This window comes from Helicoverpa zea, chromosome 7 (genome assembly GCF_022581195.2).
Source record: "Helicoverpa zea isolate HzStark_Cry1AcR chromosome 7, ilHelZeax1.1, whole genome shotgun sequence".
Taxonomy (NCBI): Eukaryota; Metazoa; Arthropoda; class Insecta; order Lepidoptera; family Noctuidae; genus Helicoverpa; species Helicoverpa zea.
In genome coordinates, this window is record NC_061458.1 from 4,155,158 (window position 1) to 4,168,687 (window position 13,530).

General features: G+C 35.4%; 1 protein-coding gene across 1 annotated transcript; it reads left to right on the plus strand.

Annotated features, from left to right (window-relative positions):
- The first annotated feature begins 4,173 nt into the window (after positions 1-4,173).
- Positions 4,174-10,145, plus strand: LOC124631917 (arylsulfatase B-like). Its single transcript, XM_047166552.1, has 8 exons — positions 4,174-4,290; positions 4,371-4,452; positions 4,786-4,945; positions 5,463-5,686; positions 6,647-6,755; positions 7,581-7,733; positions 8,047-8,718; positions 8,903-10,145. The coding sequence occupies exons 1-8, from the start codon at positions 4,277-4,279 to the stop codon at positions 9,280-9,282; spliced, it is 1,794 nt and encodes a 597-aa protein (XP_047022508.1). The 5' UTR covers positions 4,174-4,276; the 3' UTR covers positions 9,283-10,145.
- Positions 10,146-13,530: the final 3,385 nt, after the last annotated feature.

Consider the following 13,530-nt stretch of genomic DNA (forward strand, 5'->3'; position numbering starts at 1 on the left):
AATACAAAACGGATCAAAATACAACTTGGTTACCTGAAAGTTCATGATATAAGCCTTATTTTGTTAGTTGTAGAAACATGATTAGGTAACTTTTATAACAGAGAAAAATATATCAAACATACCTCTTTTTAAAAAGAGATTCACATATTATGGGCAAACGGGACCGATTTAAGCCTCTTAACTTTTTTAGTAGTTGAGTATATACATACTCTTTAAAATGGTAGTAGGAATTTTTATTAAATTATCATTTCTAAATATTAAAATTACAAAACCATTTTGTCGCTTACGACTTTTAGTTATAAGCTAGCGCGCGTATTGTTATCCTCGCCCCGCTCAGACGCTCCGACCCCTTTTGGCGCCTTAGATGCGCGTGCCGGTTATGGAATTATTGTTGACCAATTCCTCGCCTTAATGCTTGGCATCACTTGGAATGCGTCGAACAAGGCACGTCCACTCTATAGGTCATGGCTAATCTAGCATTTGGCACGCATAAAATGTTGCGGGTTTGCGGTTCTAGCTCTGTCATCGATGAAACCACGGAACATTATATTCAGTAAATATGTTATTAATTTGATGTTATTGTAATTTATTTGACTTTTGTTCGAAATAGTGTTTTACGTTTAAGAGAATTATGCTCTTTTCTTATACCAGTTAACAAAATTAGCCCGGTTTCGTGAGCTAAATCATAATAGCCTCCTAGAGGTACAGAATCCTAAAAATATTTGATATAGGGAATTATCTAGGTTGTTGAGGCTATATAACTTCTAAGGGTGCGTCCACATCTGGCGAATGTGCCGTGAATATGCAGGTCGCGAGCCTTTTGCGACCTGCCCGCGAGCTGCGCGCGTGCATTTTTGTTCGTGCGCCGCTTCTGCGCCGCCCGCGCGTTGTTCGCGCGCGACCTAAGCGCCGTACGCTATCCGCGCGCTGGCGGCGCGCGACGCGCTAGTTATTAAATAATTCATATCTTACCCGCTCAATTCGTTTTTGATTACTGGAAGCTAAGCTCGTGTTGTCATGGAGTGGACGGAGGAGAATTGTTTACGCTTAATTGAAACATATAAAAGATATCCAGTATTATGGGATCCTAAACTGTAAATGAACCTAAATTGTAAGGGCGAGTACTGAGTGCGCGCAGATCGCGCGCCGCTCGCGCGCTCTATACGAGCCTTGCATGAGTTGCGCTAAAGAGGCGCACCAAACTGTTGCAGTGACAGCACGCGCGCAGCTCGCGGGTAGGTCGCAAACGGCTCGCGAGCTGCACATTCGCCAGATGTGGACGCACCCTTACACATTGAAGGTTTTCTTCGCAAAAGGTTGTAGGTTAAATTGCGGTATGTAAACCGATATTTATTCCAGGAATTTAGTACCTAGATACTCTAAACTCTTTATTAGAACATTCATATATCTAATAACTGTACTTGCTTGTACCCAAGTTACAGATAAAGATAAATCAATACTTCAAAAGTAAATAACGCTAGGTATAAATAAGTTCAATACGAGTCGTTGAATTCCAAGCATTGTTCGCTCCCAGTGCACTGTAAACATCTTATCTAACTGTATATTGTTTAAAGAAACCCGAAAACAATGGCTTAAAAATGGAGGGATTTCGAACCTGGAATTGCTGCTTGAGAGATTTATGAACATAATATACAGGAGTAGAGAGTTAATGCCTTTCCTCCAACGCAAATAGTCATATTATACAGAATGTTGCCAAGGAGCCGTCTATACACACGCGTAGCTACATTATGTGTGATACCGACATATTTATGTGAATTATGTGTTATTAATATTGGGAGAATGAAGTTGAATGTACCTACCTACTTGAAAATATATATGGATTAATGCATATATTTGCAAACGTACATACGATCTGATGAAAGATGTACTATTTCCAACGATCATCAATAAGATCAAGGTGTCCTTATAATTTACTCTCAGTCATAGTCATGTAAAACTAGTTTACTTGTTGTATACTTCAGAAAATACTACAGTTTTCCTCTAATTAACCCTTTACGGTAACAAACGAGTTGTTATGTTTTATTCAATGAAAACGGGTAACCCATTAATAACACACAACTCATTAAATAACATTTAAAAATTCATTATATTTTAATAACAATGGCAAATTGGATTGCGGTTTTTCTTTTCGATTTAAATATTCAGTGTTCGGTGAACAAAGTTCTGAAAACAACAGCCCAAGTGAAATTAATGGAATCTGTATTTTGTGCCGCTACACGTTTATAGGTACTTGATTTATTTAACAACAAGTTAAGAATTTTTGTACTTCAATGTGAGTAAAATTGTGCATGTACCTAAGTATGAGAGAAAGTTAGCTTTTAAATATCCACACAGGAGTAATGTACAAGTAATCAAATAATGATGATTTTGTTAATGGCATATAAATTTTAATTGCATTTCGATCGTCTTGCAGTGCTTTTTATCTACTAATAATTTGGTTTTGAGTTAATTTATCAGTATGCTACGATGTCGAAGAGGTGGCTCAATTTTAAAATGGATCTTCGTTAGTACGTATACCTGATCTTAAAAAAGTTCAAGTATATAATAATCCCTTGCGGCAGCTTGAAGAAAGTATAATCATGCAGCGATTTCACTTTCGTAATATGCTGGAACCAATATAAGTGAACAAACCTTACTAGGTTTCTACTCACTAGTTGAATGTTGCTAATTAAAATATTAAACGTATAAACGCTGTCTCAATTTTTGTATTCTAAATATTATAATTTGTTGTTTTACGAGTTCCTTAACTAATTACGTTGTCTTCCTGATCCCGCAACTGATGTAGCCAGATGTTCTCATTTCTCATGCAAATGCTTGTTTTATAGCAAAAACTTGGCCAAATCTCTTGTTTTTTATACCGCCCTATTCTTCAACTTGAAACACCATACTTTGTTTTTCAGTAACTTTAAGGATGTCTGTTAGAATTTGATTATCATAATGTTGATGGATACCAGACTGTTCACAATTTGTGAAGGTCTCTTAATAAGCAGACAAACCTAAGGTTTCTTTTGTGACCAAATAATCCCCACACTGGCGTTAAGTAAAGCCCTTTCCACTTCATTAGACAAAGACAGATTTACAGGGAAAACTTAAGTGTACCAATAATACTGCTAAAAGTGCTATGAACAAAAAACACATGAACATCAACACTAAATTGATAACCCAATGGAATACTACCTAGAACAACCATAAGCTACAGTAGTCTAATCAAATTAAGTTATGAATATGATGATCTATTCAAGAAAATTATCTTTATAGTAGTCAAAACAGTCTATTTATGGTTTCACGCTATTAGTTTAACGACGCGAAGAAAGCAATTTTTCTGAAAGATTAACATCAGACTTCAGAGCCACTTCATCATAGGTCTTCATCTGATTAGATTGAAAAAAATATATTATCCTTCAAAAATATATATTTTTAGTCAATAACGTCGCACTACTCTCAGAAAAACTCTTTCTATTCTTAGATATAAACCCGTTAATATTCTATTACCAGATATCAGACAGGTCGTTGAACTCTTGAAAGTCACGTTGCTAGATTTTTACACGAAATCTAAATAATTTATTTCGGGTAAAAAGTTGGTGAAAGATTACTTAGAATTAGTCTACGAATATAAAAATTCAGGACTCATGAGCCTAAGTAAGTAGGTACTTACTCAATAATTTCCAATTTTAAAATTTTTGTTCATATTTATAAACGTTGTATGTGTGCATGAAACAAAATGTCATGCATCGTTTTTGTTCTACAAGTAAAATTGGGACTGAAAACGTATAAATGATTAATTTTAGTATTGATACAGGTGCGGATTTTAGGGTGAGCCCACAGTGACGAGTGACGCGTATTATTCACGCTAACACGTAGGAATTTATTTAGATTTTTTGATAATAATTGAATACCGTAAGTGGGTAATTGAATCTAGACAAAATGAAATTATCCCAGTCGCGATTCCCAGTCTAGGTACAAATCAACTCACGTCGCAGAGTGGAGGTACTCTTTGATATTCAAAAAGCACTTTAAAATGCGTCCATTCTTAATAATAAAAACGTTGTCGTTGCCGTTCAGAATTCATATTTTTTCTTCGACTTTTCTCATTCAGTTCTCGCTATTTCTGTGTATATTTTCGCTTAGCTAACTGTGTGCCTATATATTATGTAGGTATCTACCTGTAGTTAATTTGAGTATCATTTCCAAGTAGTTATTTCATATCGGTAGACATGTTTCAGAAGAAGTTTGTTTCGGACTACATTTGGCCAAAATGAGACTATTTTAGTAAGTTATTTAGTAAACGATATTTGGTCTATTTTCGATACAATAGGCGTCTGTTTGTACAAAGTTTTCCTTTGTTTCAGTATTTTCACTTCGCTTGTGGTTTTTATTAAATGTGAAAGTTTTTCCAAGCCCAATATAGTTTTTATTGTGGCTGATGATTTGGTAAGTTTCGTGGAAATATTATTAAACATATACCCATGAGATTGTAACCAGACATATTGTAAAGATAAGTTTGCTTTAACTACTATTCAGAATTGTTTTAACAACTCCTTTAGTAAACACAACAGAATAAATAATCAAAACGTAAATTAAAGTTCCTTCTGTGGAAGTTAAAATTCGCAAATAATTTTCGCAACAGGAGTTAATTAATCTTGTTTGTTGACTACCGAACTTATTCATACAAAACAGACATAATTTTTTGAACCATTGTATGTATACCACTCGGATACTTCCCCTACAAATTCATCATAATAATCTTAGGAAAATTGCGTACAGGGTTGGGGCGACGTGACTTTCCACGGCTCAGATCAAATAATGACTCCTAACATCGACACTCTGGCATACCAAGGAGTCATAATACCGCAGTACTACGCCGATTCCCGCGGCACCGCGTCAAGAAGCGCGCTTTTCACCGGAAAATATCCTATAAGAACGGGTACGTTTTACGAAAACGCTTTCTTATACGAAGCTACCGTGAATTTATCTGTGTAATATTTTAAAGAGACCTGTTTATTTGCATTTAGGGTTGAACTCTTGGATCTTGAGATGTATGGCACAATTTGTAGATAAGAAGTTTGGCTTTTGTAGTATTTTTTCAGAACTCTATTTTAGTTAGAGTCATTCAAAGTACAGTTGAAAAAGAACAATACGAGTATTTTTTAAAGTGAAATGATATGTAGCTATGGTCATAAATTCGATACGAATTATTCCACCCTTTGTCAAATAGTCATCACGTCGTTTTCATCAGAATTGTTAAAAATATGTTCCATATTATTTAAAAAACGTATATTCATGGATTCCATTTCAGTAGTTAGTCATATTTATGCATATCAAACATAAACATAATATGAGTATCTATTTTGCATATTCCCTATCAATTCCGATTAGACACCACTCATCCATTAATGAAGCAATTCCAATAATGTATTCTAAATTCGACATTCATGTTTTAGGTACTCAAGGCGTTTCAATCGCTCATGCCGAAGATCGAGGTCTGCCTGCCACAGAGTATCTATTGCCACAACATTTACGAGAACTGGGCTACACCACACATTTGATAGGTAAATGGGGCCTCGGTATATCCAGGGAACATTATCTACCCTCTAATAGAGGCTTTGATACATTCTATGGCTTCTTAGGCAACAGTGTGGATTACTATACGTATAATCACGTCGAGGTTAGTATGTGTTGAGGTATTTGGAACGCAACGTAGCCTTATTACGAGTTAGGTTAAAGAACCTTTTGCTTGAACGCTGGAATGGGGCCTTTTTTTAATCCTTGCTTGATGGTAGAGTTTTCATGATTTTAATAACAACTAAAAAAACTGTAGCAATTATTTGTTTTGTAAAATACATCATACTTTAACAGTTTTGTAATTAACTGTTATAATTTCAAGGAAATAATTACCCGGATCGTGTAATTGCCACGTCAAAGGAATCATTTCGGAAGTCGATTATTGCTTGTTTGCATAGTCTTATTGCTTGAATATAATATGTTATTGTGAATGTATGTTATGTATTGCATGCGAGGGGGATGAATTTATGATTGCTTAATATGTTCTTGCAAAATTGTGCTGCTACTGTATACAAGGTGTTGATTTGCATTTGTGCCATAGTTCAGGAGGAGGACATACAATACGTAAATAATCGATTGGAATTACAGTAGATGGGAAATAACTAATATGCACTACATTTTTTGTCATTGTAATGTCGTGGCATTTCCAAAGTAATCCAATTTTATGAATGAAATTTATGAGTGATCGTTGCGTATGCTTTGTGTTTGCGTTTGTGTGAGGGTGCAGCACGGTTTTAATGCCAGTAACATACGCGCCAAGTTTAAATAAGGCTAGATGACATTAACGGAATTCCGAAAAAAAATTAAAGAAAAAAAAATTACGTACCAATTTTTTTATTGATTTGGGTCGAGAATCATTAGCATAATTACCTCCTTGAATATGGCACGGATGCAAATCAACAAACAACTTGTATACATATACTTAATACTATCGTCTGTCACTGGGGTACCTACGACCTATTTAAAAACTACTTTTTACCTAATACGGTACAACAATTTTAAGCGTGAAAAATTAATTTGTACTCGTAATTTAATTAATAAGTTTTTGATGCATATGTTACAGACATGGAATGATACAGTTTTCTATGGACTTGATTTCTTTAATGACTTCGAACCAATTGAAGATCAAAGGGGTCATCTCACCGATGTACTAACGGAACGGGCTGTTAAGCGTACGTATGGCTATTAAACTTTATGTAATAAACATTTGCATATTTGTTTGATGCACTCATTCTATAAACATAAACAGTATTAGAACATCAGAGAGAAATGGTTCGTGGTCTATTAAGTAGATTTTAGTTTCGTAATTTGAATTTTTTGGGGTAGGAATTTGATGATACTATAAGTAGGCAGTTCGCAAATGAGACGTATTTTAATAGTTTTGAAGTTTCTACATTTTACGTAGACAAAACCGCGAGTAAGGCATTGTATTAAGTTTTTTTTTTTTTTAATATTTACATTGGAAGGCATTGTATTAAGTAGGTATATAAATCCAAATACGTGCGGAAAAGCTAAAGTGTCAATAAGGGTAACATTGAAACTTTAGGGTAAACCAAATAGGTTGGGTAAGTCAAATAGGTCGGTATAAGTCAAGTGGGATTATGAGTCTAATCAAAAACATTAAGTGCCTTTTGTGCTTTTGTCGGATTGTGAACCCAGTTTTTAATGAATAGATTGGAAGTCTCATTAGTACTATTGTTTTAACTTTTATGTTCATTGAAATAACAATGATATAACTCGTTAGTCCAGTAACAGATAATTAAAAGTAAAGTATTAATATCAAAAATGTTACCATAATGTTAGCGATGAGGATCAATTTTTCGACGCCCTTTATTAGTGTCACCTACCATAAATTCATTTCGAATCGTTGGCAAATTGACGCTTTTATATTTTCTCGCCGTACCACATAAAAATTAAAAATATTGAAAAAAAAATAGTCCCTTTTAAAAAATGCGAATTAAATCCTTCTTTTACCAAAATTAATTGAAATATTCCAGTGATAAGGAATCACGATGTATCGACGCCTCTGTACCTTCACATATCGCATGCTGCCCCCCACATTGGAGGGGGGTACGTTAATCTGCAGCCGCCCGAGGAGCTCATCGCCGCAAACGAGCACATCGCACATTCGGCACGCAGATTATACGCAGGTAACTGAATCATGTCTTATGACTAGGCTGAGGATTTCGACTTGGAGTAACAGTTCAAGTGGTATTTTAAAAATTGTAATCAAAAGTGATGGTTCTATCGCTATGAAATATGACCGGTTCATTTATTGTTCTTTTGTTAAACGGACGATAACTAAGAAATTTTTATTCAGAACCGTGATCACTAGTCCAATACACGTCACATATTTTATGACTTTGCAGTATAACAGTACTTATTTTGTAGATAGAAACTAGACGCGTGTCGTCTAAGGCACCGTACAATCACAATTAACAGACCAACCAATATCCCCCACAGGTCTCGTTACCGGCTTAGACAGGAGTATCGGCCACATAGTATCAGCACTGGCTGAAATGGAACTACTCAACAACTCTATCATCGTTTTGGTTTCTGATAATGGTGCAGCTTCAACTGGATTAAACCGGAATTTCGGCTCGAATTTACCTTTGCGAGGTACAAAAGGCACGCCCTGGGAAGGTGCGGTGCGCACGACCGCGGTCATATGGCACGCATTGATACCATACAAAATTTGGCCGGGACTGTTTCACGTGACCGATTGGATGCCAACACTAATTGCTGCTGCTGGTGGAAGTTTCAACGAGACAATAGACGGTATCGACCAATGGAACGCCATAACAAAAGACGAACCACCTCCTCGAGAAGACTTATTAGTAACTCTGGATGATCTCAAAGACTATGCAGCGTTTAGACAGGGAAATTACAAAATTATCGTAGGCAACGTTGATCCAAAAACAAGTGGATATTATGGCATGGAGTTAAAAAAGTTTAGATTACCCTCGTTTTCGTACGAGAACGTGTTGCTGAGCTGTGACACAGCTCGTGTCTTTAAGGAGACTTTAAACATCAAACTAAATCTGAACACGGTAGCTAGAACACGAAATATGTCTAATCTATATCGACAAATTAATCTGACAAATATTGAAGAAGACCTTTGCATACCAACTAATGGTTAGTAATTATATATAAAAGTAAACATTTTCATGAGTCGTTCTGTGGTTAACCATTATTATTAGAAATCTGATAACTTTGTTTTTACCCAAGATAAACATATGCTTGTGTTTATGCAATTAGATCAACCGCAATGAATTAATAAGCTTCATCCATCAGAGGATTTATATGAAATTTGTTTCAGCAAAAGGTTGTCTGTTCGACTTGAGCGTGGACCCAGCTGAGACCAATGATCTGTGGTCCTCTCATCCGGATCTCGTGCAGCACATGGTCCTCAGGCTGCGGATGTACTGGGCCGCAATAAATCCACGACACAAACCAAAGCCAGATCCACGTGCAAATCCTGCACTTCGAGATTTTATTTGGTTCCCCTGGCTTGATAACGAAGAAAATGTATCAAAGGCTTTACAGGCATTCCCGTCTTTCCCTTTGCAAGTTTCCGCTGGCGAGCTACAATATTTAGTGGAGTTCAATCTAAACGCGTTCAAAGATAGTTTGACAAATTACGTTAAAAGCTCAACTGATGCTATCAAAGAAAACATTGCAAAATTATTCTCGTTTTAAACATAATTCAATAATGTCAACCTCTTTGTAAAAAAATCTCTCACTTTCCTTTTTTAATTGTACGTGGTTTATATTTTTATTAATGAAAAGGGGTAGCAAAAACATGCTTGATGACTTGGATGGGCCGAAATAATGAATTTTATGAGCCGTCGAGTTATTTTGTCGTCGCTTCGCCGCCCGCCCTTTGATCAAGGCGTGCATTAAAAAGGAAAATTGGTCAGCTTTTTGGGTTCGCATAGCTGAAAGAGCAACTGTGTTATTATGTTAAAATAAATAACAACATCCATCTATGTCTAAACGGCGTAAAGGGCTAACGAAATAATGTTCGGAGGAAGTTCAACAATTTGTTATTGTATTTTCACAGATTCATAAATATAAACAACAAAAGTTATTTATGTATAGGTAATACCAGATATTAATGGACGTCATTATTTATTGGAGAACTTGTGATATACGAAACAGATCCACAAAACTGTGGTATGAATAAAACATAGCATTGCCTTCGCTCCAATTGCTGTGGTATCTATAATTTAAATGAAATCTTGAAAGAAACAAGGCTTTTGAAGATTTTATTCATAACTCGTATAAACGTCGTGTATTTATTGTTCCTGTTTTATATTCATCTCAGCAAGCATCATTATGTTTGACGGCTAAGCGAATGAAGACTGCGGATGCATATACAAATATACCAATGTTACTTATATGAAAATTTTAATGTAATTTAACCAAATGCTAATTAGTAGTTGGTCGATACATACTTATTGCAATTACTGCACTTTTTGGACAACAGAAATTGATCTATATTATGTCTTTCGGAATGATGGATTGTTACACAGTTACCTAATACAATTGATAAACAATTTGAACCGGTTTTCAATTATTTCATATTAATGTTTTGAACTCGTGTTTCTATTTATACTTAATTGACATTCTGGCACGTTCTGTAAATTCGTGTATCCGCTGAAAATGTTTAGGTTATGCATGTTAATAGACAACAAGTTCATGAACTTTAAACTGTAAATAAATAATGATTATTAAAATTTTACGTAATGCCTAAATAACTTAGAACAACAATCACGTCTGATAAAAACAGAAGATGTTCGTGTCTGTAAAATTGTCGACTTTAGGAACATTAAATCAGGATTGATAGCAGGAACTGTGAGTGTTACCCAAACGTTTTGAATCGACTTAGTATTGGCGTCATAAATCTCTTGAGTCGAGAAGCCCTCTAATCTAACTCCCGACAAGAAATATATGAGCTTTCGTTTGTACACCATTCTTACACTAAAGAACCGCGACAATTTGTGAATGGCAAGAAAAACGCTCGTCATTTCAAAGCTAAGTTTCATTACAAACTTTTAATGATGGAACTTCACATTATTTATTCATGAGGCTGTTGAAGTTTAATATTTCTGTGAATCGTAATTATTTTTTAATAACTTCTAATGAAATGTCACCCTAATGGCGGCTATTTCAGCTAGGGTGGGATTAATTAATATTTTACAGGCGACAATGTCTATGCAAAGCGATACTAATTATATCTAGGTAATTCGTTTAGGTTAACGTGACAACTTTCATTTTAAATAACAACTAATAGTAGATTCGTTTATAGGTCCCAAACAAAGGTTTTCTATCTTCAAGGTATTCGTTTCCATTACGGAATTCGATTCCCGGTGGGCTGCGGAAAACCTAAAGTTGTAAAAAGACTACAAGAGTGACGAATCACCGGAATCACACAATACAGAACTTCCAATTCCTATGTTCTGTGCAAAGTTATTTATTCGGAACTAAGGGATTGGCGCGGCATCGATACACTGAACGTTCTCATTGTTTATCCTGTAAAAATAAACTTTACTCCAACGAGAATGTACTGATATCACCTTTGTGCAAAGATTTTATGCTTCCATTGCATTCTCCTTAGTGAAAATTCTTCGATTTATACGACATTTCTGCGGTTTTGTTTGTCGGAATACTATCGTTTCCGCGGGTTCTCTCACTTTCCGTATGCAGTATACTTCGGATAAGTTCAGGTTAAGTGATATAATATGTATAAAACAAAGTGCACTAGGTATACATATATAACTATATTCAGCAATATTATTGTATGATGTTTCAATGTTAACTTAGAATTTGCTAAAAGCCTGTTCCAATGAATCTTTGTTTAACAATATTATTTAGGCTCGCATTCCCTAGCCTATCAAACGTAACCGTTACCTTTACGTAACCTTTACATCATTGTAGGTACAAAATAACATATAGCCAGCAAAATAGTGATTCTATTTGCATGCATGGCTGTGAAACAAAGAAGTGCGCATTTTTCTCCCGAAGAAGTTTATCAGTGAATTGCCATCGGGGAGGGCCCGCTGGCACGATGCCAGGCTGCGTTCCTAACAACTTTATTATGCATTACCGGGAGCGCGTCAACCCTAAATAAGCAACAGTTCACTTGCCAAGTTTCGGCTTTACATTTTCATTAGATAGCGGTCTGTCAACGCGTGTGTGATATTAGCGCATAATTTGCGATAACACCCGCTCAAGATTTTGTACCGGATTGTTGATTAATCAAATTCAAAATAGATGTGGGTGAAGAAGGGAGACTTGTTGCGTTGTGTCGGTAACTTTGTCAGTCTGTGGTTATATTTGGCCTTCGAAGGATAAGAAACTTAATCATTCTTAATAAAAAAAAATTAGAAGGTTCATTAGTTTTTCTAGTCCTTCGTAGGTTGGCGGTTCATTTAGATTTTTTTTTCTGTTATCTTATTGTATGCTTTATTTGTAAAACTCCCGAAGAAGTGACAATAAACATTCAAATATATTGTAACTTTATTTCTGAGGTCAGCAGTTTATCTAAGTAGTGGGTGTAGGTCTAATCTGAATTTGCTTGTTCGCAGTCAAAACATAAAGGTCTTTGCATTTGACCTTTTAGAACTATCATAAGTCAGTTTGATATTAAACGGTCAACTAAATTGTTATCTCGTATTACTGAACTTATATGTCCTAAATAACACGATGTCATTGAAAGGAGTATTTTCACAGGAAGGGCATTTGTTATTTTTAATGTTATTCGAGTGTTGCTATGTAGTACCTACATGTGTATTTCAATTTATATTGTCAATATAGCTTCATAGCATGGATTGGATAATGAAAGATAAAATTTGGATAGATTGAATGAAGCGCTGGGTACCTATATAATGCGAATGATAGGACTTATGTATGAAACGCGGTATTCTATTCCGCAATCAGTCACTTTAACGTTAAGATTACATGACTACGTCAGCACAAAGTTCCCTGTTTTAGGCATATTACTACCTACTAAATATGTAGATGTTTACGTTACTTCATAATTAATGAGCTTCAGGGTTTTCCTTTTTAAAGTACGCTGTTGAGTTTTTTGTAGCGTAGGAGTCTGATAATGATGCAATACGATATGATGTAAACTATATTTAGACAAGAACATCCTCAATTGTGTTTAAAACAATAATTAGGGCTGTATTTCTGTGTTAGGCATCTCGGTATTTTAATAGTTAACATTATGACTTGACAGTGTACTTGATTTATAAAACGCCAGCTACTGATTCCGGCTTCGTGCGTTAGATTAGCTCGGAAAAACCAGTACGAGAAAGTTGTCACTACAACTATTAAAAAGTGTGATGACGGTGGGAAATGTCTTGTACACAGGTATATCTAGCAATTGCGCATGACAGAATTATTGTTAGTTACTTATTATACGTACTCGTATATTATTTGAGAATCATCAAACATTGATGCTTTGATAATCTTCGTAAGTTCGTTTTCATTTCAAACGCGGTATTGTTCTACAATTTGTAAAGTCATGTGTAGGATAACGACCTCACATGTTCAAAAGTAACTTCACTTCTAAGGACCAAAATAAACTTCTAATACATCTCCACATTATCTGATTGTAAGTTCTTCATTCTTGTTGGAATTTCACGAGAATTTGTGGTCTTCTAGTTAGAAAGTTCCGTGGGACTTGGGAACACCTTGCCAACTCCTTTGAACATTCATAACTCGTAATAAAATTTGTGCATTTTAGAAAACCGCAATACCCATACGGGGGAGGGAATATGTGAAACTTTTCGTTTTACGCTACGAATACTAAAATTGTAGGTCGTTTTATCGTTTGTAGATTCTAGCTTGTAGGTTGTGAGAAATAAGGGTACGGTACTGAATACAGATGTGACAATGGTCTCTGTATCATACTCAGTCTTTTGTCTTATTTGCTACGTC